Source organism: Paramisgurnus dabryanus, chromosome 7 (assembly GCF_030506205.2).
Source record: "Paramisgurnus dabryanus chromosome 7, PD_genome_1.1, whole genome shotgun sequence".
Lineage (NCBI taxonomy): Eukaryota > Metazoa > Chordata > Actinopteri > Cypriniformes > Cobitidae > Paramisgurnus > Paramisgurnus dabryanus.
Genome location: NC_133343.1, coordinates 962896 through 986614, shown reverse-complemented (window position 1 = coordinate 986614; position 23719 = coordinate 962896). Strand labels below are relative to the sequence as shown.

Below are 23719 nucleotides of genomic sequence, written 5' to 3'. Positions count from 1 at the left end.
CTTAAACTTACCTGCATACCTGCAGACTCACCTGTCACGCCGGAGCGCACGCACGCGCGCGTCCCTTCCTGCAGAAACCCGAACGCGCTTTCCTCGTCTCTCCTGACAGGATGTGTTTCTTCATAAAAGTCAGTTTTTCTCTTGCAAATTCATCCTCTTTTGTTTCAGCTTCAGTCGATCTGCGGTCGTAGCTGAAGAAGAATCGAGTGAATGTGTTTAACTTTCTTCAAACGTTTCTCTGGTCTTCGCTTTAAAGGTGTGTGATGCTCTGCGGTGTGTGTGTGTGTGTGTGTGTGTGTGTCTGTGTCATAATAGACACACACACATGCGCTCGTGGATCTATTATCCCTCCCTGTGCTGATAGGTGGCGTGTGTTTCTCTCTCTCTCGAAAAGAAAAGGAGGAAAAAGTGTCATTAGAGGCGTGTAAACGCGTCAGTCCGAGCGCAGGTTTGAGTCCTGGAGTCTGTGAGAGGATTCAGTCGCAAACCTGCGCGTCAGGAATAACGCGCGTCTGTTTCTCAGGCTTTATTCTGGACCCAGAGACTAACACACACAACACACACTCCTGCCGCCGACACGACACGGTAAGACGCACTCTTTTACCTTCATATCATACTTTTGTTGAAATAGTCGTGATTAGAAATAAAGCACATGTGCTGGAATCAGGATGCTCGAGCACAGGTACAACTGCGCGCGTGTCAAGTTACCTATGCCTTCACCTGTGCAGGTGCGCTAAAACACTTGGTGAACTTGTTTCAAACTGACGTTTTATTTTAGGATAACTTCACGCTTAATATTTGAAATTTTACAAACATTTTTTGTCTTTAGGTTAATATTTTATTCTGTGTGAGATCAATAATATGGAAGAGTGTACAATTAAATGCATAGATTTTATTGGGCATTTCTGTCTAGAACAATTTTGACTACAATTTTAAGTGGACATAAAATTACAAATATATACGTAACGGCACTTTATACTTTGATGTAAAAATAAAATATATCTTACAGTATTAGATCTCACTGCATGCTGATGAGAGTGTGTATTTGATTCACAGATGATATCTGTAATACAGTAAAGCTGCACATTTATCCAAACATGTATCTTGTTATCATTAGAAATAATTAACAAACCTTTAAACATTCTCAATATAGTTTTCTCCACAGAAATAAAGTTTCATGCCTGCACATAAAGCAGATCGAACAGCTTAAACTAAATCTCTTAAAACGTCAAAAATCTGTATTTTTCACATTTATTTTTTACATAGAAATAAATACGTTTATAATAAAATATTTTAGTATTATGCTACATATTTATGTTTAAATATGAACAGAACCCCAAACAGAGTCCTTTACTTTAAAATGGTCTTGTACCATTATTTGAAGTTTCCAAAAATAAGTTAGAAAAACTGACTCTAGCTGCTTTTAAAAGGAAAATTGTCTTACTTTTTTTTTCATTGCTATTCAAATATAAATCTAGACACTGACCTACACATTTTTTTTTTCACGTCATTCAGTTTTTTGTGTATATTAGAGATTACAGCAACAGGACACACGCGCCCTTAAAGTAAATGCACCCGTCGGTACTCTGGTCCGATAGTCTCTGGTGATCAGATGCATGGCAAGAGAGAGGCTGCGCGCTCCCAGAATGATATCAGACCCTGTGAACAATCACATTCACTCACCCATGTGCCTGTGTGTTTCTCTTGTGTTTCTGCTCGGGCTGATGGGCTGCCAGAGGACGCGTCTCACCCTGCGCATTGTTCAAGTGTTCGCTCGGGTTTGAGTCCATGCAAACTGCCATCTGATCCACGTTTATCAATGCGGGAGCTGATCATGGCGGATGGCCCCCGGTGTAAGAGGCGAAAGCAAGCCAACCCGCGGAGGAAAAACGGTAAGAGCTGCTGGGGAAAGTGTCCTGGTGCGGTGCGTAAATGGATGCGTGACGCAGGACAGAGTGAGATCAGACCGGGCTAATCAGACTTAGTGTATGCTTGTAAATAATAGAAAAGAGCAGAAGTATAATTTGTACTAAACTGGCGTGTTGTATACAAAGGCCACGGAGAGTTTTTCTTTTTGTATTTGTGCGCAAGTTACAGTGAGTTTGGAAATGAAAGTTTGTGCGTAAATCGTCCGCACCGTTACACGCGCTGTGATCTATCGCTTATGTTAGATGCCTGTGGATTCATTACACTCGCGTTTTAATTTGTTAAGGAAGCTGTTGACAATCCAAAGACATCGACGGGCTTTTGAAAATAGTCAGCCGCCGTGCATTATTTTCATTCATTCTTAACGCATGAATTAGTGCTCCTCTGTAGCGGTGTTGTGCTTGTCGTGTGTTTTTGTGTGGGGTGTGTATAGAGCCCCGTGAGTCGCAGTGAATGTCACACAAGTGCAGCTGGCTATAACACGCTAATGTTGTCTGATAAAAACGCATTAATGCTTTTGTGGTGAGCAGATTGAGTTTGGATCAACTTATTTTATTCACTGGTGTTGAATGCGTGCCAAGTTGGTGTTTGGGCGTTTTGCACATGCATAAATATTCTATAATTACATAAACTAGACATGCCGTATGAGCGCAAAACAACAAACGATTTGAGTTTATAGACTGGACTGCATTAGAATCGTGCGCTCGTGTTTGGGTTTGTTGGTTCGGTTATCTGCACATTTGCGTAAATGTGAGTTTTAATGCATCTGTTTCACGGGGATTAAACGCTGTAAACACAGATCACTTCAGATGTATCTCCATCTCTCCTTTATGAAATGTTTCATATTGATCCGTAAAAATCAATACGAGCCTTTTCACCCTCACGAGTGTCTTTAAGCACCAAAGTTAAAAAAATATTTTTATACAGCACATCCGTTTATAAGACTTTTGCGCATGTAAAAACTAATAATGCGTATTAACGCACTTCATTAAATGTATTCAAAAATCATACGCGTACTTCGCTGGCGTGCGCCTTTGTGCTTTATACACAACCTGCTTATTTTGCATGAAAATAAAGTAAATGCTTCTAATTGGCGTTCATTTTTTGGGGGGAATGATTGTTCGTGCACACAAGAGTGTTGTTTTGGCTTACAAAAAAATGAAAGATGCATCAGTAAAAATGTGTCCTGCTATGAAGTGACAGTCTTACTGAAATGAGGGCACAGATGAAATATTCAGGGATGTTGGATGGCTGTAGATTTGAGCTTAAAATGAGAGTGAAATGTGTTTGTATTATAAAACACCTGCTGGATTCTGTGTCCAGGTGTGCGGCGGAAACATTTAGCACATACAAATAGGAAGAATTATAAGTATGTACATATTGGTTACATCGACCCTATAAATGTTTAGCATAAAAAATGATAATCAAAAATTTGACAAAATAATTCAAATGATTACATGCATGTGTCCGGCTGTGTTTTCTCTAGGAAAGAAAGCTTGAAACACTAAGATAAATTTCAATTCTCTCTGCAAACATACAGTATTGCTTCAGTTTCCAATGTATCACATAGAGATGAAACTCCCGGTTTGATCAGACTGTATAGGGAATCTCATGTGTTAAGAGCAGGTCAGAGTTCAGGAGCTGGAATCCAATGGCGGATGCCGCTGTGTCCAGGTGTAAAAGTTTTGTCACACCGTAAAGGTTACTCTGTACGTGATACAGCTTTGCTTTTGTTGTTTTTAAACACTTTACTGTACCCGTTTGTGGTTCTGAATGTGATGCGCGGAGGTCAAGACGGGTGTTCGTGTGTCTTGCATGTAGGGGAAGTCTTTCAGAGGCCTCAAACCGCAGGAAGACCCACTTCCCCCTAAGCAGATGACTGCCGCGGGTCGTCCCGAGATGCATATTTTCACACATTTCCTGCAGCACAAAGACGCGCCCCTCCATTCAGCGTGCTACGCTCCCGCTCGGCCAGATTGATTACATCATTTCAGGTTGGGTAAAGCTCCTCTGTGGCGAGAGGAGAATCTCACTGTTTGATTATGGCGGCTGAGCCTCGCTTGCCGAATTAGGAGGGGGGCGATGCTTTAGCTCGGGCTGCTCTTTCATCCCCAACAATGGCAGATTCCGCCCCGTCTAAACTGTTTCTGTGCCCCCATTATGGCGCACGGCTCCCTGGCCGCCCGGCCCCTCCTCTGACTCTGTGTTTGGGAGGAGCGGGGCCGCTCACAGCTGACTGTCAGTCGTAATGTCTTTCATTTACATGTGTGTAAGGTGAACGGAGAGGGATCATGTACCTCTGGTCCCCTGCACGCCTTTCTTACACGGGAAGAAAACTGTTGAGCTTCCAGACTTCAGTTTTTTTCCTGCGGTTTGTTAAATGCTACTCACCAGAGTTTTCCTCGCGAGCGGCATTCCCGAGCAATTTTTTGACTCTGATGTGGCTCTGAAATCTGCTTTGCTCTTTATGTTGTGTTGGACTGATTCTTTTTGTCTAGGATAGGCTGATGATTTTGAATATTCATTTGCATTTCAAAAATTATCCTTACATTTTATCTGTCGTATTAAAAGCAGAAGGGAGCATTCTGAATATTTTTTTTTCCTAAATCATGGCAGAATAGAAACACCTGTCATTCAAAACCTGCCACACATACTTGGCCCCTCGCAGGTTTATCTACTCATTATTCTGACTATAATTTGATCATCAGTATTAACAGCAAGAACTCCAATTTCCATCGCACGTTTCAATCCGCTTCCCCCAAAATCTGTGCCAAAAATGTCCATAGGCTTGTAATGAACTGCCCTTATTTAAATCCCAAATATCATTTAATGTACACCAGCAGTAATTTCTTCTGTGTTCTTGCATGTGAAGATATTTTATATTTGGAAGGGAACCCCCCCACCCCACACACACACACACACACACACACGCACGCACAAGGCCGAGAGCTCAGTGGAAATGCCTTAGGTGTGACTTCACTTTCACTCACATCAGCGCTGTCCCAACTGCCTTTCATATCACATTCACTGCGTCTCCACCGGTAAACATTCCCCGCGGGCTGAACAAAGAACGCGACCCTTTCTCCTTAATCACAACCCAGTCCCTCGCGCTCGCTCGCTCTCTTTACCAGCGTACAACATTTGCATTCAGCTTTAGAGAGCGTGCATGAGAAGGGGGTAGAGCGACAGAAATAAAGAGAGAATAAAGACCGAGGAGGGTGGGTGTCGAGAGCAAAATAACTGAGGTGTTTGTGAATGTTTGTTGGGCGTCCCCTGGTTACGGCCCTTATATAGACGCACACACACATACACACAGATAGTGTTACGCAGTGGTGTGTTAGCTCTATTCATGGATGCACACTTTCACACTTAAGAGAAAATCATGTGTGTGAGACGCGGCTTTATGATGCTAGAAACAGGTGTGTGTGTGTGTTTAGATAATTTAATGTGTGGGCATGTGTGTGTGAGGATAGAAACACTTGTAAATGATTTTTCTTGGTTGGATAATCAAACTAAAGCTCTATAGAAAGTAACGTGCATACCCGACCGAATCTGTGAATTATTTTGAACGGATGTCAGCATTAATTTCAGTGCACATCATTTCACGGATGCTGTCAGTTCAGCGGAGCCGGACAGTAAATAACTCACCTCACTGATTATTTCTTCATTTCATTTTCTGACCGTTCAGCATTTTCAGCAAATTTTCTTTTCTTGATGATTTTAGCCCGATGATGGTTCAGACCGTTTTGGACAGATTTTCAAAATGCGAGCATTTCTGCTTCACATCCAACGACAATCATGTGATGAGAATTCCACAAACTCAGAACTTTGAACAGAGAGATTATCGGCCTGCGGGATTGATCCCGATTTACTTCAGCAAACACCTTTGTGAGAGAGGGTTAGTTTGTAAAAGCGTCCTTTGTTAGAGGTGAAGACTGCTGGTAAAGTCCTGCCAAAGCATTACGCTTGCAACGCCAGCATGACAGGTTTGATTCCCAGAGGATGCATCTTCATATAAATATACAGTTTGAATACATCGTTGGTTGTTCACAGGTTGCATTTTACACCTCCAGAAGGAGTTGATAGTTGTATTTTATTTATTTCACCAATTATACAGTAAGAATATAAATTAAAAAAAATAAAACAGGTCAGAACGTTTAAGAACATCTGGAATTAAATGAGAAATATTTGATTTCCGAGTTCTGATTGCAGACTTTTGCATCTAAACACATCTCTTCTGAACCTCGACTCTTTTTCATCATTAAAACAACACAAGACCTCAATGTAGTCTAACTTACAGTAGAACGATTGAGATTTAAAAGAGATTTTCTCTGTATGTGTGCTTTACAGGAAATTATGTCGTTGTGAAATTGATCTTTACAGATTAATTTATTGCATGTAACCCACATTAAGTTAGTTTAAGTCTTTTTACAGGAAAGAGATTGTGCGTATGTGCATGCATGTGTGTGTGTGTGTGTGTGTGTGCATGCATGTGGGTGTGTGTGTCCATGCATGTGTGTGTGCGTGTGTGTGTGTCCAGCTGTCCAGTGTTTCCCATCTCAAGAGTTTATCTAACATGTTTTTTTGTGTTGTTTACGAGAAGTTTGTATAAAGTCCAGCGTGTTTTGATGTGAGATGGTGGGTGGTTAGTGATGGGTTGTAGTAAAACTGTAGTGCCGTCACAGTCTTTTGGCACTGTGTTACCCATTTCCCTCTTTGTACAGTAATTGTAGCATTTTGAGACTGGCTTGCATTTCCTGTGATTTGACAACTAGAAGACGTCACCTACAATTTTAATTCATGCATTTAGATTTATGCATTTTAATTCATGCATTTATCAGACACTTTTTTTAAAAGCAACTTACTGTGGAATCAAACTCAACTGTTTGTACATTTTCTCTTGTATGTGTTCGTTGGGGATTGAACACATGACCTTTGCACTGCACTACCTATTAAGCTACAGAAACCTTGCCCAGAAACAACATAATACATCACAGCCTTATTGTAATTAAAATTAATTACATTTAGCATATCAAATTTTTATCAATAGTCAAATAAGAAGTTCATAACAAATTGTTTTGTATGGCAGTCAGTTTCCTGAAAATATTTATACTTACATTTTTTTACATCAGTTTGAGCATCAAGAAATCAGCTGTCTGTTAACCTGAAGTGTAGAAGGATTTGTTGATTTACTTTACATGTAAGCATGCATTTTTATTAATACATTTTCAATATGCTTTTATAAAACAATTTTATGTTTCAACTCTTAACCTTTTGATCGCAATGCTCTACCACTGAGCTCTACCACTGAGCATGCATATAATGGGAGTAATGTAGTTCTCTGCAATCTAGATAGATGTTTATAAAGTGCTATTTCATAAACACTGCTTGATGAGGACCTTATCTCTTATGATTTTTTTAGGGGGTATTTTTTAGATCGAGGCAAAGTTGTGAATGGACGTCTCTGCTCACGTGTAGATAAATGACTTCATATGAAACTTGTCATAGGACCATCTGCACCAGAGCATCGTCCGGTCGGCAGCGTGATTGTACGCACTTCTGGTCTTTCTCTATTGTGTGATGTTAGGCCTCCGTTTCATGCATCGACTCCTCGTGAAATATCACGGCTCATTTCAGATTCATTTTTCATTGTCTCTGCTTGTGCATCATAATATTGTGTGCAAGAAAAAACCTCTCAGGTGTCAACATGTTAATTTGCAGGAAGGGCTGGTGTGACTGCCACTCTTGTGCTGCTCAGGTGTGAAAACACGCATGTCTTCTTTTGGACACGCTGCCATGTTGCGCAGGTTTCTTCTGTATAAATTAGCAGGCTGAGTTTGATGGTCACATTATGTTGAAACGCGAACACGTTTTTATCTTTTCTCTTCTCAAGGTGATTTAAAAGGATGATTTCTGCACATTTTAACTTGGCTCATCTGTGCAGGAGAAATTGTGCAGGCGAACGATTTAAAGGTATTTCAGGACGGAAGCCAGATCACACAAATGGTGATTCATACCTTATGTTAATCTGCAGGCATTATTAATGAGCATTAAATCAAAACCTATAGAAGTTATACAATATCATATGTTTGATGGGAGTAAAAATAAAAAAACATCTGATTATTCATGAGTTATATATGTGCAAGTGTACAGTCATTTCAATATAAATCCCCTTACATAACCAACGTAACGTGAAGCTCGCACAGATATGCATAGGACATCAAATCAATTATACAGTTTACTGTCACTATGTAATGCAGAATGCTCCTATTGACCAATCACAGATAAATATATATACATTGTATCAAGTCTCTTTTAAGGATTGTGTATAAAGATATTGCGCACACACACACACTGAGGTTCTTCTCTTTGATTGTTGGATCTCTTCTGGCAAGGTCATGAGCTTCAAACAATCAATAGGAGATGTGCAGATATCAGATTGTGACATGAAAATAAATGACTTGAAATATGTGCGTTCAAAAGATAGAAACGAAGATCATTACACCATCACATCAGGCTATATCTGTTTATGAGGCCTCAAGAAAGAGAAGTGCGTTTAGGTTGACGTGTGAGATTTTGACGTGGGTTTTTCTATTTAGTCTTTAATGATCTCACCGTCAAAGCGGGGCAGGAAATTGTTGAAATTGCCGTTTGGCTTGTTTCTTTAACCTTAGGTAAAAGTGTGCCAAGGAGACGCTCGCGCGCACACACTTTTTCTCCCGGACGCGCGTGCTGTCGTTAATGGAGTCTGACTGCGGATAAAGCTTTGTGCCGAAGCGCCCGTCAAAGCGACGTCTCGCTGCTGTCACACACAAATGTCAAACAAACACCTCCTCAGGTAGCAGCGAGTAATCATACAGACAGCGTGTCCTCAGCCTTTCTCAGACGCCGGCGTACAGGACGAACCCCGGGGCTGAGTTTCAGTGCCATTACCTGCCCGTCTGTATCTGTGTGTGTGTGGTGTCAGACACTGTTAATATTACCTGTTATCATTAACCTGTATGATTTAGTCTGAGAAAGACTTGCTCAAAGGTTGATCTTTCATGGCTCAGGTGTTTTAATGGTTAAGGATCAGCTTTCTTTTAAATGTTTTAAATAAGCGAGAGTATAAAGCGACAAAGTCAACGTGAAAGTCTGTTTGTGGAGAAATGCTTTGGTCTTTTTATGGTCTCTGTTTTCTCTCCATCTAATGTTTGCTCTCTTAGAGAAACAACCGAGACGTTAAAGAGATCTCATTTGTGACTTTCCTACGCTCGATGACATCATGCGACGATTTCTCTGTGTTTCTCGTCGGTGGATGATCCTCTTCAGCTCAGCTTTGCTTTTTAACTCTGTCCTACTTCACAAACGTTATCAGCGCTCGTAATTAGCGAAGGAACGGCCGGTGAAAGCCTTTCTATCGGTAATTAAAGTAATGAAATATTCATTTCTGCCTTTTCTGTGAGGAGTGGGCAGTTCTCTTACAATAGCAGACAGTCTCATTTACAATTAGTGCGCACACACACACACAGATTTTCACTCACTTTAACCTCACGCGCATGTGTGTGTGTGTGTCTGTGAGGGAGATCTCTGTCCGACGCAGAGGTTACCTTTTCCCAACGGTGCAAAATCGACTTGACGTAAGCGTTCATCAGTGGCAGGATTTCACCTCGAGGTATTTGCATCAAATCAAGTCAGTCAAGCTATGACAAGTACGACAGCAGAGAGAGAGATTGTGTGTGTGTTTGGGGTCAAAGTGTGTGTTTGGCGTGCGTGTCAGAGGTGTGAGAGCTACGAGCACGATGGGTCACAGCATCATGGGTGTAAAGTCAAGAGAAGACACACGCACACACTTCTGTCTGTCTGTCTGTCTGTCTGGAGAGGTTTTTCTTCATGTCACACAATACAAGACTTCTCACAGGACAAAGAGGAGGTGTGGGTGCTTTTGTGTATGCTAGCTAGGGGTGTGCAATTAATCAGTGAATTTTTTTAATCCAAACAATTACAAAAACAAGATAATCGAGATAAAACAATTATTGTACGATTAAAATATAAATTGCATGCTGCTGGACTGATGTGTTTATAAGGCACCACTGATTTGACATGTATAGTCTATTGCAACACTTAGTAAAAGATTAAATAAATGCATGTTTTCAAAGTCACAGAGTAATCGTGTTAAATAATCGTGCGAGCAGTCTTAGTATATGCATGAACAAAATTGTCCCCAGAACAACAATTTCTAAAAAAAAAATAACTATGCAAAATATTTAATTAATTAAAAAATATATATGAACCCTATAAAACAACAAAAAATAATTTTGTCATTGTAAAATAAGTATGTAATGGAGTTTTAACGTCTATTAGTAGCAATCATTTTATTAGATTTTTGTTCATTGAATATTTCTTTATTTCTTTTTTTTTGGTTAAGGATCATCTTTCTTTTACATGTTTCAAATAAGCAAGAGTATAGAGCAACAAAGTCAACACGGAAAGCAGATCTGGTCTTGATTTAATACATTTTATTTTAAGATCTCTAAATGCTTTGGTCATTTATGGAGAAATGTAAGGAGTCTCTATTTGCTCTTCATCTAATGTTTGCTCTCTTAGAGAAACAATTGAGACATTAAAGGGGCCATGGCATGAAAATCAAACTTTTTTCATGTTTAAGTGCTATGATTGGGTCCCCTGCGCTACTATCAACCTAGAAAATGTGAAAAAGATCAACCCAGTAACTTAGTTTTGGTAATCCATTCTCTACAAGCACATGAAAAAATAGGTTGTTAAAATTTGGATCTCCTTATGATGTCATAAGGAGCTCTTATTATAATAATACCGCCCCTTAACCTGCACTATCCAACCACAGCATTGACATTTAGTGCAGAGAAAAGTTTTAATTGCAACAAACCACAATCATTGTGATCAGTGTTTGAATTTCATCAGCTGATTTGCATTTTAAAGGACACACCCAAAACGGCACATTTTTGCACACACCTACAAAGTGGTAATTTTAACATGCTATAATACATTATTTATCTGGTATTTTGAGCTAAAACTTCACATACGTAATCTGGGGACACCAAAGATTTTTTTGACATCTTAAAAAAGTCTTGTGCCATGGCCCCTTTAAAGCGATCTCATTAAAGATATCTCACATGTTTCAAATAAGTGAGAGTATAGAGCGACAAAGTAGATTTTTTGTTCATTGAATATGTCTTTATTTTTTATTTATGAGGAACATGAATGCGTTGAGATTAACACATGAAACTGCATCCACGTGAACAGATGCACTACCCACCACACCAAAGCTCCAATGCAGAGCAATATGTTTAAATGTGTGTGTGTTCATATTTACTATTGTGTATTTTATGCTTGTCAGTGTATTTCAGTTGTGGTATTAGTCCAGATGAAATCCACACAGAATTGAAATGGAGCTTTACCTTTGTGAAACACATTACAGCACTGAGCGTCTGTTGGGTCGCTTTGGCCCTACATGAAAGATGAAAAGGTTTGTGTTTGACATGGAAATATTGCACAATTATTTTCTGGAGTGTTCCCGTGGAGGAGCTTTAGAGAGAGCAGATAAGTCTCGAATTGTTGAAAGTTTTAGAGAATATCTGCTCTCGTTCTGTCTTTGCTGCACTACAAAGCACTTTGCTAGTTCATCGCAAAAAAATGCCTCAAATCCCCTAAGAGGAGAGGAGAGAGAGAGAGAGAAAGAGAGAGAGAGAGAGAGAGAGAGAGGTTTAGTTGTATTAGTGTTTGGTTTCTCGTATATGAGCAGACATACAGTACCGTACTGAGAGGAGTCAGGTGGGTTTGCTCACCTAAAGATTAACCACTATGACACATTTGTTCACCGAGCACAACTAGACTTTGACATGTGTTGAACACTGATGCAGAGAGCTAGAGAGCGCGTGTCCGGGTTTATCACAGTGTGACATTAATAAAAGCCGCCCTCTCCAACAGAACGACCAATTAAATCCCAAAGAAACTCCTGAAAATCCAGTGATATTTTTATAGGCTCGGAGTCTCCACTCGTCTGAAGGAGGGGAACGGAGACGCTGGACGAGCGGGAGAAGATCCGCTGCTCCGGCAATCACGCGGTTAACCGAATTAAACAATTTGCAAACAGATGAAGTCAGTCAGTCAGTCTTAAACATTTTTCCTACAAAACAATTACTAAATTACAGTACATAAAAACCGTTCTCTGTCAGTATTTATGCAATCAACATAACCAAGAAACAAAACAATTTAATGTGGAAAAAAATCATCATTCATCTGCATTATAATTGCCGCTTTTCCTCGTGTACGGCGGCAGTTAATTAAAATTGTGATTAAATCCATCCCGCCGCCTAAGATGTGTTTCTCCAAACAGGTGGTACAGAATTTAAAAGTAAAGAGAAAAAGCGTAATTAGCATTGGAAATTGAGAAATTGCCTGCAAGAATCGGTGTTAATTTCATTCTCTGATGAGGTGATTTATAACAAGCCTCATCCGCACGTTTCCCAGCATGCACCGTCAATGTGTTTGCTAAATATTTGAAGTGTTTTAAGGCAGAGAGCTGCGCAGTTTCTGCTTGGGCTGATGGCTCATCTCCTGTGACAGACATTTTCCAACGAGGATTTAACAGTCGATGTAGGGAATGGTTATCTGTCGTCTACAGCGAGGTGACGATCATGCGTCCAATAATACACTGCCTGCTTTTACGGTCATGACAGGGTTTGTTTTATAAATGTGAATGAAATCCAGTTATGTGAGATCAGACAGAACAGTCATTGCTGTAGTTTCTCGGATGAAAACATTGATTATTGTTTATGTTTGCATGTGCATATTTGTGTGTTTCATATATGTAAAGATACAGCCGGGGAAAAAAAAACATTAAGAGACAATTTTAGTGGTCTCATTCAGTTTTTCTACATTTACTATGTGTTTCAATACATTTTCGTTTCATTAAAAATTTAAATGGGAAAAACAGTAAAAAAAAAGAAACAGTGTTTTCCAATCATCAATGCTGCAGAGAAAACAAGTTCAAATTCATTTCTCAACAACAAAATTCTCATTTTATTAGCAGTTTTTATATGCATTTGAGGAAACAATATTTTTGGGGGAAAGACCCAGATTTTTAGTGACATCTTGTCATGGGTAACTTTATGTCACTCCCGAGGTTTGCTTTTGTTGAAATTCAACAGACAGTGGACTAAAATTATCACAGTACATCTATAAATGATGATTCTGGAGTGGTCCACGGTTGTATATATAATCTATAATGTAAATATATTGGTTGATACAAAAAAGCAAAGGCCTGTAATATACAGACACATTGGATATGATGTGTTTCTGCTCGCACCCAACGTTTACAGCAGTGTGACAAATATCTGGCGTTTTTCTGGAGGTGTGTTGTGTCAGGGTGTGTTTGTAGTGTCGTGTCTGAGACTCAAGGTGTTGTGTATGTTTAGCTTGTCAAATGTAGCTCACACACAGCTCCTTATCTCCAAAGACCCCGACCACAGCACACAGATTTCCCTTTATTATGATTTCATCCTCTTCCTCTCTCTCAGTGGTCTGGGTCATGTGTGATCTGACAGGTATTCCAGAGCGCAGTGACCCAAACACACTTCAGCTGTCATGCACACACACACACACACACACACACACACACACACACACACACACACATTGTGCATGGGGTTTTGTGTAATGTTGGTGGATCTTTGAAGTGTGTTGCATTTATAAATCTGGGGAGGATTTAACTTTTAGGGCAGCACTGTTTTCTGCTTTGCTATCTTTATGCTTTTAATAAAAATGTAGCATTGCAAAAACTTTTTTTACTAATATGAGCTTGTACAAATGCATGCAATAATAATAATGATTCAGAGAGAATTAGCACAATATTTTTAGTCGAAGTGCATGAGTCACAATGTATTTTATTAACTACACTGCAACAAGCACTGCATAGCTTGAATAAATGAACATGCATGTGTGCACGTGTGTGTGTGTGAGAGAGAGAGAGAGAAACACACTCACACGTGTGTTTGTAAAGAGTGTGAGAGAGACGGGCCTGGAGAGGCGGGGATGGGTGAGTATTGGTGGATTTCACAGGTAACTGGATTACGTGGGCACATAATTGATCCATTTGGGGGTAAAATAACGGAGCTCTAAGCTTTGGAAATGGAGTTTATGAAACAGGCGTTCGTAAATTCAAAGGAATCAATATGTCAATTTTATTACATCTTCAGGGTAGATGAGTTTTAAAAGAGCCCTGTCTTATATTCTGTCTGTGTACAGGTCCAGGGTGACTGTTTGTTTGATGTTGATGTTTCATTACGTACAGGAGAAGTGGGGTGAACCAGGGCCGCCCGGGTTTGGCCGTCTGCAGAAAAAAAAACATTGTTTGTCAGCGCTGAGAATTATTCTTTAGACGCAACCTTTTAGTGCACCTAGAAAAGACAATAAAGCATTCCTCTCTCTTCAAGCCGTCCATTTATAATGCAGGAAAGTGGATTAAGAGCATTTCTGCATTTTCATGGGTAAAATATTCACAATTCATTTACGCGGTAGCTCAGCCCAACTCGGTTTTATTACTTCTGCTCTAATTTAAATGAATTATGCAGGAAAAAACTGATGCAAACAGACAGAAATGCAGCGCTCGCTGCGGTTTCGTTTTTGTGTTGTCGAATTAAAACGTAGAGAAAGAAAGCAGGACTCTAAACGCTGTGCGAGAAAGTGTGCAGGTGGTGAAGAGAGAGAAAGAGAGAGAGAGAGAGAGAGAAAGGCTTGTAATTACTCGGCCCGGCGTGCTGGCATTTGTTGAACACCTCTCGCTATTATACTAGTTTATTTTCCAGCAAGTAAATACGCGGAAGTTGGTGATGCTTGCGTTTTTAATTCAGCGTTCGCTGACTGACATCTGCTATCAATGCACGGCAGATGTTAGCGTGTACGCGAGGAGCATCGGGGCTCCAACCGAGAGCCCGATTATTCGTCCTGTAGCTGTTGTACTCGCAGGACGGATGACTGCTCAGCCAGAGCACAGTTCAGCATCCACACACACACACACATGCATGCATATTTACTGAATTAATTACTTGTGTTTGCAGTGAGAAAGAGAATCAGAGGTGAGTCAGTTCTCAGAGACGGTGTCTGACGCTTTCAGCACTTCGACATGCGGCCCACTCCTGACGATCTGCGCCGGTCACTTCTCCTGTCATAATTTAAACAAATAATAAGCGCAGATATTTGAGGACTGCCTCATTATGAGAGCGCTGCATCAAAACACAAAAGCATCCATTTATCGGGATATCTCGTATCGGTGCAGATCACATCCATGATATTTCTGCACGCTGCTTTTGTGGCGGTGGTATTTCGTCTTTGATTGTTTTCTTCCTCTTTCAGTTTTGCGATACCCATCGGTTCATTCAAAGAGATCTTATCGTGGGTTATTCTCTACCGAACGTAGCACCTACTCAGAGAAATTTGTTTTACAGGAGAAACATCACAAATGCAATCTTTATCTCTGCACTATAATCTTATGTGACTCATGAGAGATCTCAACAGTGTCTCAGACTTTAATAGTTTAGCGCTACTGTATGCTTTCACTGTATGTCAACAGTCGACGCAATTGTGAAGAGCATTTAAGGATGCATGACACCGAATGTCTACTGTACTGTGTGTGGGTTTCATCACTGTACACATTTTTTTCCTTATCGAATTGTTGAATAGCTGTACGTCTGTCACACACACAGATGAATGACTCTGTAAGTGTGTAAACTCTTTTCACATTGATAGTACAGATTGTACACAAGTTGGTGGTTTACTGACACGGTTGTCTTACACCAGACACATCCTAAAGCAAAATGCATTGGAAAGAAAGTGTGTGTGTGTGTTTGTGTGACGTTCACCTATCAAATGGTAATTCAATAGCTGCTTGTTGTGTAATTGCTTTGCGTTATCTCAATGAGTGCGAACTAAAAACATCATTACATCATGTACGGTGTGCAAAATAAGCCAGTGAAGATTACAGATGTGTGCGTCTGTGTGTTTGTATTGTAAGTGACTCTGTGTGGGGATTTGTGTTGAACTCAGATGTGGGTTAAATGCAAATTGAATGAGAATCAGGCAGCGATAATTATGGTGGAGTGGCAAGAGGTCAGTGGAGCAAAGGAGCCTGCAGGGAGACACGCTTTCCTCTGTATGTCTGCTCACCTGGTTACAGGTACATTCGACATTAGTTGCTTTTCTGTCGCTTGCTCACTGATGGTTCATTCAGATCATATTTAACAACCGTAAGGAACAACATACTGTAGCAACACACCAGAACTCATGTTATGTACACACCATCCAGCTTTAATTATTTGCACGAGTAGATTAAATACAAAGTCAATGCAAAGACACAAATAGATGCAAATGACTCAAATTGAATGTGATACTCGCCTCAATGGCATCTTCCGTGCAAGTTGACAATTTTTTTAAAGTGTGAAATTCACATGATAAGAGCAAGCAAAGAGCTTATTGACACGTCTGGTTTGACACGTCCGATTGTATGAGAAAATAGGGGAACGCATTGTTTTCATTTGAGGTAAAAAACTAGTCATCCTGCGAGTAGTTTAGAGTATCATAAAAATTCTAGACTTTATAAGCACACGTGCTAAACTGTTCACTTTAAATGCTTATATCTTCTGTATATGAATGTTAATTCACACCAAAATTTGTGCATAGTTGTGTTTGACACATGAAAATGACTCGGGTTACGTATGTAACTGTTGTTCCCTGAGAAGGGAACGAGACGCTGCGTCTCTCTTGCCATACTTCCTGCGTCCCTGTAACGCCGTCTTTGGCAATATTTCAGATAGTGATATACTTCCTGACTCTGCGTCACCCTGTCTTTGTCGTTAAGCCTCACCATTGGTTGAATTTGATATACACATTCAGACGCACTTAACCCTGGAGGCGTCTCCAAAGTGTCACCGCAGTGACGCAGCGCGAGTTCCCTCAAAAGGGAACTGTAACAATGTATCTTAAAAGGTAACACCTTGCTCTCACTTGAAATGTGGCACCACATTTAGTCCTTGACTTTGAGGGTATTGGACCTGGAAAGTCCCTGAAAGTTCCTTGAATTTGAAGTTAACTAAGGTGTGTGAACCCATTGTTTTTGCATGGGTCCCTTCTTTAGAAAACGCAGAAATATAGTCGATCACGTGTGGAAATAGAAATAATTCACTTAGGATAACAGTTTCATTGTCCAGGGGTTTGAATGTTTGTTTCACACATCTTAAATGCCATCATGCTGTGAAATCTTTCTCTGCAAGCTTTTACAAAGGATATAGATAACACCAAATTAATCAATACCATGTTTCTCTCTTTCTTTTTCTCTCCTGCTGGCTGTGAAACTGTGGATCTGTCCCTTAACATCCAACAGCAGGTAAGCTTATTTGATATTTATCTATTTAAGTTTTATTAATATAATTTAATCACTACAAACTTCTGAACACCTTTTGCATTTGGGCGGCGATATCATACACGTGTTCCTGCATTGCATTAGGAGCTCAAAGGTCATGGGTTTGATTCCAACAATATACTTTGGATAAAGCCTCTGAATGCATATTTAGAAATGCAGTACTGTAGTATTTCTTGCTGTTCACAAAGTGTGGCTCCATTCCCAGGAAGCATTTTTTGAAATAAAAGTGTGCCAAATACATAAATGTAAATGTGCCACGGTTACAGTCGTCAGACACGAGGGTCGTCCACGTGTCGTTCAGCGACACTAATACCTCACGCGTAATTACTATTTATTGGAAGTTCTGCTCATCCTCGCCGCTGCTGTTTTATCGCTCCTCTAAATAATTTCAGCAAATAAGAAGGTTTTGGGTTCCTGCGTCTCGGCTCCCGGTCATCAAAGTTTAATCGAAGCCACGTTTTAGTTTTTGAATAAAGAACACTTAAAAAATTTAGATGCAAATTATTTTGCATTATTCATGGTCTCGTCGTCCTTGTAGATTTAAACATTTGCCAGGCCACCTTGATTTGAGTCATTACCTCGACTCGGGCTGTTCCGTCATGAATAAGGTATTTCCTACAAGTGCAGCTCTCGCTTGATGAGCTTTTAAAGTGCTTCTACACCCCGTCTGCGTGCGCGCATGAGCGAGCCGAACACGGTGAGCAGAAATCCGTCTCAGGTGGCGATGAGGAAGCCAACTTTTTTAGCGTTTACCTGAAAGGCACATGAGATCTTGAGAAATAAGCCAGCTCCTGTTCACAATTTGTGCTTTCTTTGTAAGAGCGAAGGGTGAAAAGCCCTGGAGAAACACATCTGAAAGAGAGCGAGACTGTTGGTTTTAATTACTCAACACAGATTGTCGCTCTGAAGCATGTGCTCGCGATCCAAACGCTCGGAGATTATTGACTGTTACCTGTACGCACTGACATATGGGATCAATTGTAATTTGCTTTAGCGTTTCTTCAGATCGTTGAACACACTCGCGCACACACAAAGAGAGCTCATGAGAGATATTAACGTGGCACAGAAGATGAAACGGTGATGATATGATTTGAAACATCCTGGCTCTTAGCATCACTTAAATCTACCTCGCAAGAACAAACCAGAGTCTTTAAATTATTCCTTTTCATCTGCACGCAAACAGCCATAAAATGATGAAATCTTCATATCCCGGCAGCTTTAACTATTAGAGTCTAAAGCGCGGCCCAAATCTGCCGTAATGAAACCGTTCTTTGTTTGTTTGTTTGTTTGCAATGAGAGAGAGAGAGAGCAGGTTAGATCCCGTGGCCTCTGCAAGAAAAATAAAGTAGTTGACACAGTGTCTCGATCATCTTTACTACCCGCTGGAAGAATTAATATTTAAACATTCTAATAATGCGGCTTGCCTTGCATGCACTTTTAAGCAAAGCAACAATATTTTTCACCTGGGGTAACACAATGATTTTTCTTCCTGCTGAGTGCAATTTCCCTTTCTAATGTGTCTGTGGAGCTTCCACCATTGGGCAGACCGACTTTACTCTTTATTATTTCCCACTGAAAGAGAAAAAATATTCATGGAGGTAAATATATTGAAATGAATTTTCGTGTCCATGAGCAAAGGGACGTTTGGGGCGGCGTACTCCTCCTCCAAAGCGGGGTAATGATTGGAAAAAACGTCCCGAGTTATGTGAGGAAGACTGGGGAAAATATACCAAAATCGTCTGCTGTTTAAATATATCCACAAAGCCGAATAACCGGCGTTTCTCTTCGAGCATTATCACATTGTTGTTTCTTTATTTATGTTCTTTCACATCACTCCTGACATATCTGCGTTTTTTTTTTAAATGCAGTTTTTTCAAACGAATAGATGTTCCCTGTTGCGTAAAATAACTTATATTTTTTACTTTATTCTCTTTTACCTTAAAAACCTTATGAAAAAGCTTCAATAAACCACTTATACGCAGCAGAACAGGTGACGAACAGAAAAGACAGGACAGCAGACAGGATACGTGTGGAGATCTGCGGTGTGTCACGGAAAATAGATTCCTGAGGCCTGAAGCATTTGTAATTGATCAGGAATATGAATTGCTGAGTTGTGCGGGCAAATTGAACAACATAAATAAGAGTTATGATCCCCTGTTCTGTTTATGTGTAGCCATATAGTTGAAATGAAAAGAGCGTGCATGTGTGTGTGTGTGTCAGTCACTGACCCAGATATATTGAATATTCATGATACATTCACAATGATTCAGGTGGTGATATAAAAATAACTAAACAGCATAGTGAAAGTCACAGTTATTTTAACAGGCTTTTTATTTGGCCATTAGTTTGGTGGTCCTTCTTGCGACTCATGAGTCGGAGATTGTTAAGATAGAGATATTTTAATAGGGTCTCTCTCTGATTGAAATTGATTCAAGCAAAAACACCATTAGAATAGCTGCTTTTACTGCCTTTCAGTGAATCAGTTTAAGTTCAAGTGAATCAGTTGAAAATCCAAATCCATGATTCATTTTGGATCGACAGAACAGTTTGGGGAAGTCCTGTGAGCCGTGCAGACAAATATCTTTGCGTTCTTTGATAGAAATTATTACAGGCCCGATCAGTGTTTTATGTCAAATTTTTACATACTTTAATGCACGTACTCCTCTCTGGAGGTCTTCAAAGAGACGTGCTTTTCCTGCAACGTCTCACCTGATTGAAATCTAGCAGCTGCCGGGCATCGCGTCTCATCTGTCGAGGTGGGAAAAGAGCAGGCGATTAGCTTCCACTTCACCATGTTTGAATCCCGTACGTGTCTGTGGCTCTTTGAAAAGAGATCACTCATGCTAAAGGAGCTCTGACAGGGCAGGGGCAACAGCCTTGGGTTCATTTTTACCCCGCGGGCAACACTGCTGTCTTCATGCACACAGACAGGTAAAATCAGAGGAAGTCGATGCTTTGAAGGGCTCGTTCATCCACACATCAAAATTTACATTGTCCAAACTCATATGTGTTACAGAATGCACTGTGAAGTATCGTCAGACAGTCACAATCAGTCATGAGACGTCTGAAAACCAGTACTGCTTGACCTCAAAAACTTATTTATTTATTCTCATATACATAAATGAGAAGAAACATCCAAAAGGGCCTTGTCAGGAAAAAAGTAATTTAGGTTTGAACGACATGAGTAATAATGGCAGGATTTGCATATTTGAACTGTTGCTTTAAGGCTTTGGTGAGAGAGAGAGAGAGAGAGAGAGAGAGAGAGAGAGAGAGAGAGAGAGAGAGAGAGAGAGACAGACAGACAGACACACAGATTGGAGGACACTGACAAAGAGTGATAGACATACCTACAGACTGAGAGACAGAGATGGACAGAGAGTGATGGAAAGACAGACAGATGGATGGACAGAGAGATGGATAGACAGATGGACAGAGAGTGATGGACAGACAGACAGATGAACAGAAAGTGAGGGACAGACAGACATACAGATTGGAGGACACTGACAAAGAGTGATGGACATACATACAAACAGACTGAGAGACAGACAGACAGAGATGGACAGAGAGTGATGAAAGACAGACAGATGGATGGACAAAGATTGATGGACAGACAGATGGACAGATAGTGATGGACAGACAGACAGACAGATGAACAGAAAGTGAGGGACAGACAGACAGACAGACAGACAGACAGACAGAGACTGAGTGATGGACAGACAGACAGACAGACAGACAGACAGACAGACAGAAGGACAGAGAGTGGGGGACAAACAGACAGACAGAGATGGACAAACAGACAGAGTGTGATGGACAGACAGACAGACAAACAGACAGACATAGTGTGATGGACAGATGGACAGACAGAGAGTGAGTGACAGACAGACAGACAGACAGAGACTGAGTGATGGACAGACAGACAGAGACTGAGTGATGGACAGACAGACAGACAGACAGAAGGACAGAGAGTGGGGGACAAACAGACAGACAGAGATGGACAAACAGACAGAGTGTGGTGGACAGACAGACAGACAGACAGACAGACAGAGAGTGAGTGACAGACAGACAGACAGACAGACAGACAGACAGAAGGACAGAGAGTGGGGGACAAACAGACAGACAGAGATGGACAAACAGACAGAGTGTGATGGACAGACAGACAGACAAACAGACAGACATAGTGTGATGGACAGACAGAGAGTAAGTGACAGACAGACAGACAGACAGACAGACAGAGATGGACAGACAGACAAACAGAGACTGAGTGATGGACAGACAGACAGACAGACAGAAGGACAGAGAGTGGGGGACAAACAGACAGACAGAGATGGACAAACAGACAGAGTGTGATGGACAGACAGACAAACAGACAGACATAGTGTGATGGACAGATGGACAGACAGAGACAGCGTGTGGTGGACAGACAGACAGACAGACAGACAGACAGACAGACAGAGAGTGAGTGACAGACAGACAGACAGAGCGTCAGTGACAGACAGACTGACATACAGAGATAGACAGACAGACAGACAGACATAGTGTGGTGGACAGATGGACAGACAGAGAGTGAGGGACAAACAGACAGACAGACAGACAGACAGACAGACAGAGATGGATGGACAGACAGACAGACAAACAGACAGACAGAGTGTGGTGGACAGATGGACAGACAGAGACAGACTGACAGATGGACAGAGTGAGGGACAAACAGACAGACAGACAGACAGACAGACAAACAAACAGGGATGGACAGACAGACAGAGATGGACAGACATCTCACGCTGACACACTGAGTTATGATCAGAGAGAACAGCGCTTGCTGTGTGTGGAGAGTTTTTACACTGGACTGTTGGGAATGTGGAGTAGATGGACGGGGATTAGGTGTGTGGCGGTCGGAATGACATTCCTTCAATTAGATAAACACCTGTATAATTTAAGAGTCTCACTGACAACAGCAGTTCACTGGAATGACACAGACACACACATTTACTAAATAGAGACATAAATCTAACAAACACTAGATAGTGATGGAGACCTCATTCTGAGAAATGTCTTGACCCCTTACCCAATCCTTTCTGTTTTACACTTTCATTACCACATTATTTACCCACGTTTATTAAGCTGTTAGCTGAGAAACAAGCGCAGTTTATGTGTACAGGTTTCTTCTTTGTGTTATGGGTATGTGTGTTGTGTTTCCATGGTTGTGTTTTTAATGTCCATGCACAAACACACACACACAGCTGTAACAACACACGTGTGCATCAACTCACACAGCAGCTCAGGAGGGTAAAATCATGGTACGTTTACACCGGTATTGCATTCAGTGCTCTTTGTTTAAGTGTCTGTCCACTTCTGCAGCTAATCTCTCCAGCACAGTTTTTTATACGAGCTGTTAATATTGATTGGTGGGTTAGACACTGCAGGATGCAATCACAATAACAGGCTTCTGTCTGTGTGTGTGTGTGTGTGTGTGTGTGTGTGTGTGTGTGTGCGCGTGTGTGTGTGTTGTGCAATGATCATTGTAATGCTGAGCACCTTGAAGACTAATGAGCTTTTATTTTAATGACCATCAGAATCATGAAGGTCACTGTACACACGACAGCTGCTGAGACCGAGACAGGTTTGCATTTACAGTCTGATTTTATTTCTGTCTTTCATGGATCTGTGATGCGTGTGGCTCTCATCCGCCTCTCTGTCACGCACTTCAAGCGTCTTCAAACCACCGTATGCAGCCATCTCAAACACAGGTCATGCTTCAAAGAGCACATCTTTATTAGATGACCGAAATCTCTTTTTGAGGCCTCGAAATGACTTTCGACTGACACTTTCTTATATACAGTGAAACATTTACTGTGGTAAGGAACACAACTAGGGCAATTCTGCAGTGTTTAAAACTAACATCTTTTACTTTTACTTCTTCTTTTTTATCTTCTCTCTATTGGACTGACGTCGTCTTCTAGAATTCATGCAAATTGTTGCTACACTGAGGTGCATTTCCCGAACAACTACGTAACTTGCTGCTAAACCAACATAGTACGATGCATAGTTGGAGAAACTAACTACTTTGTCAGAACTGTTTTACGAAAGCATAGTAACTTTGTCGCACATTCATCTTTTGAACGATGTTGGTTTAACCACATAGTTGATGATGTCACATGGGAGGTGAAGTACTAATTAATCTGTGCAAATCAATTTAATGTCACATTGCTGCTGTAAATAACATATATTGCAGTGGATGACTGATTTAGTTATCGTGATTTAGTGTTTTTTTTTTTTAGATATTTAATTCATGCGCAAGTTCCCTCTTACGTCACTCCTCCCAGGGATTCCCCAGGGTCCTAAAGCTCATAGGCCTGCGCACAT

The 23719-nt window shown here is 40.7% G+C and overlaps 1 protein-coding gene across 4 annotated transcripts in view; it reads left to right on the top strand.

Moving 5' to 3' along the window:
• Positions 1 to 369: 369 nt before the first annotated feature.
• zeb2b (zinc finger E-box binding homeobox 2b) overlaps positions 370 to 23719 on the top strand; it is a 67847-nt gene continuing 44497 nt past the window's right edge. For 2 of the 4 annotated variants that reach the window (XM_073815316.1, XM_065242921.2), the window contains exons 1-2: positions 371 to 585; positions 1737 to 1892. In XM_073815316.1, the coding sequence (XP_073671417.1) occupies positions 1820 to 1892 (73 nt within the window). In that variant the 5' untranslated portion in view covers positions 371 to 585; positions 1737 to 1819. Of the gene's footprint in view, positions 586 to 1736; positions 1893 to 23719 lie in introns of those variants that run through there. The other 2 variants (XM_073815315.1, XM_073815317.1) reach the window with 2 other exon arrangements.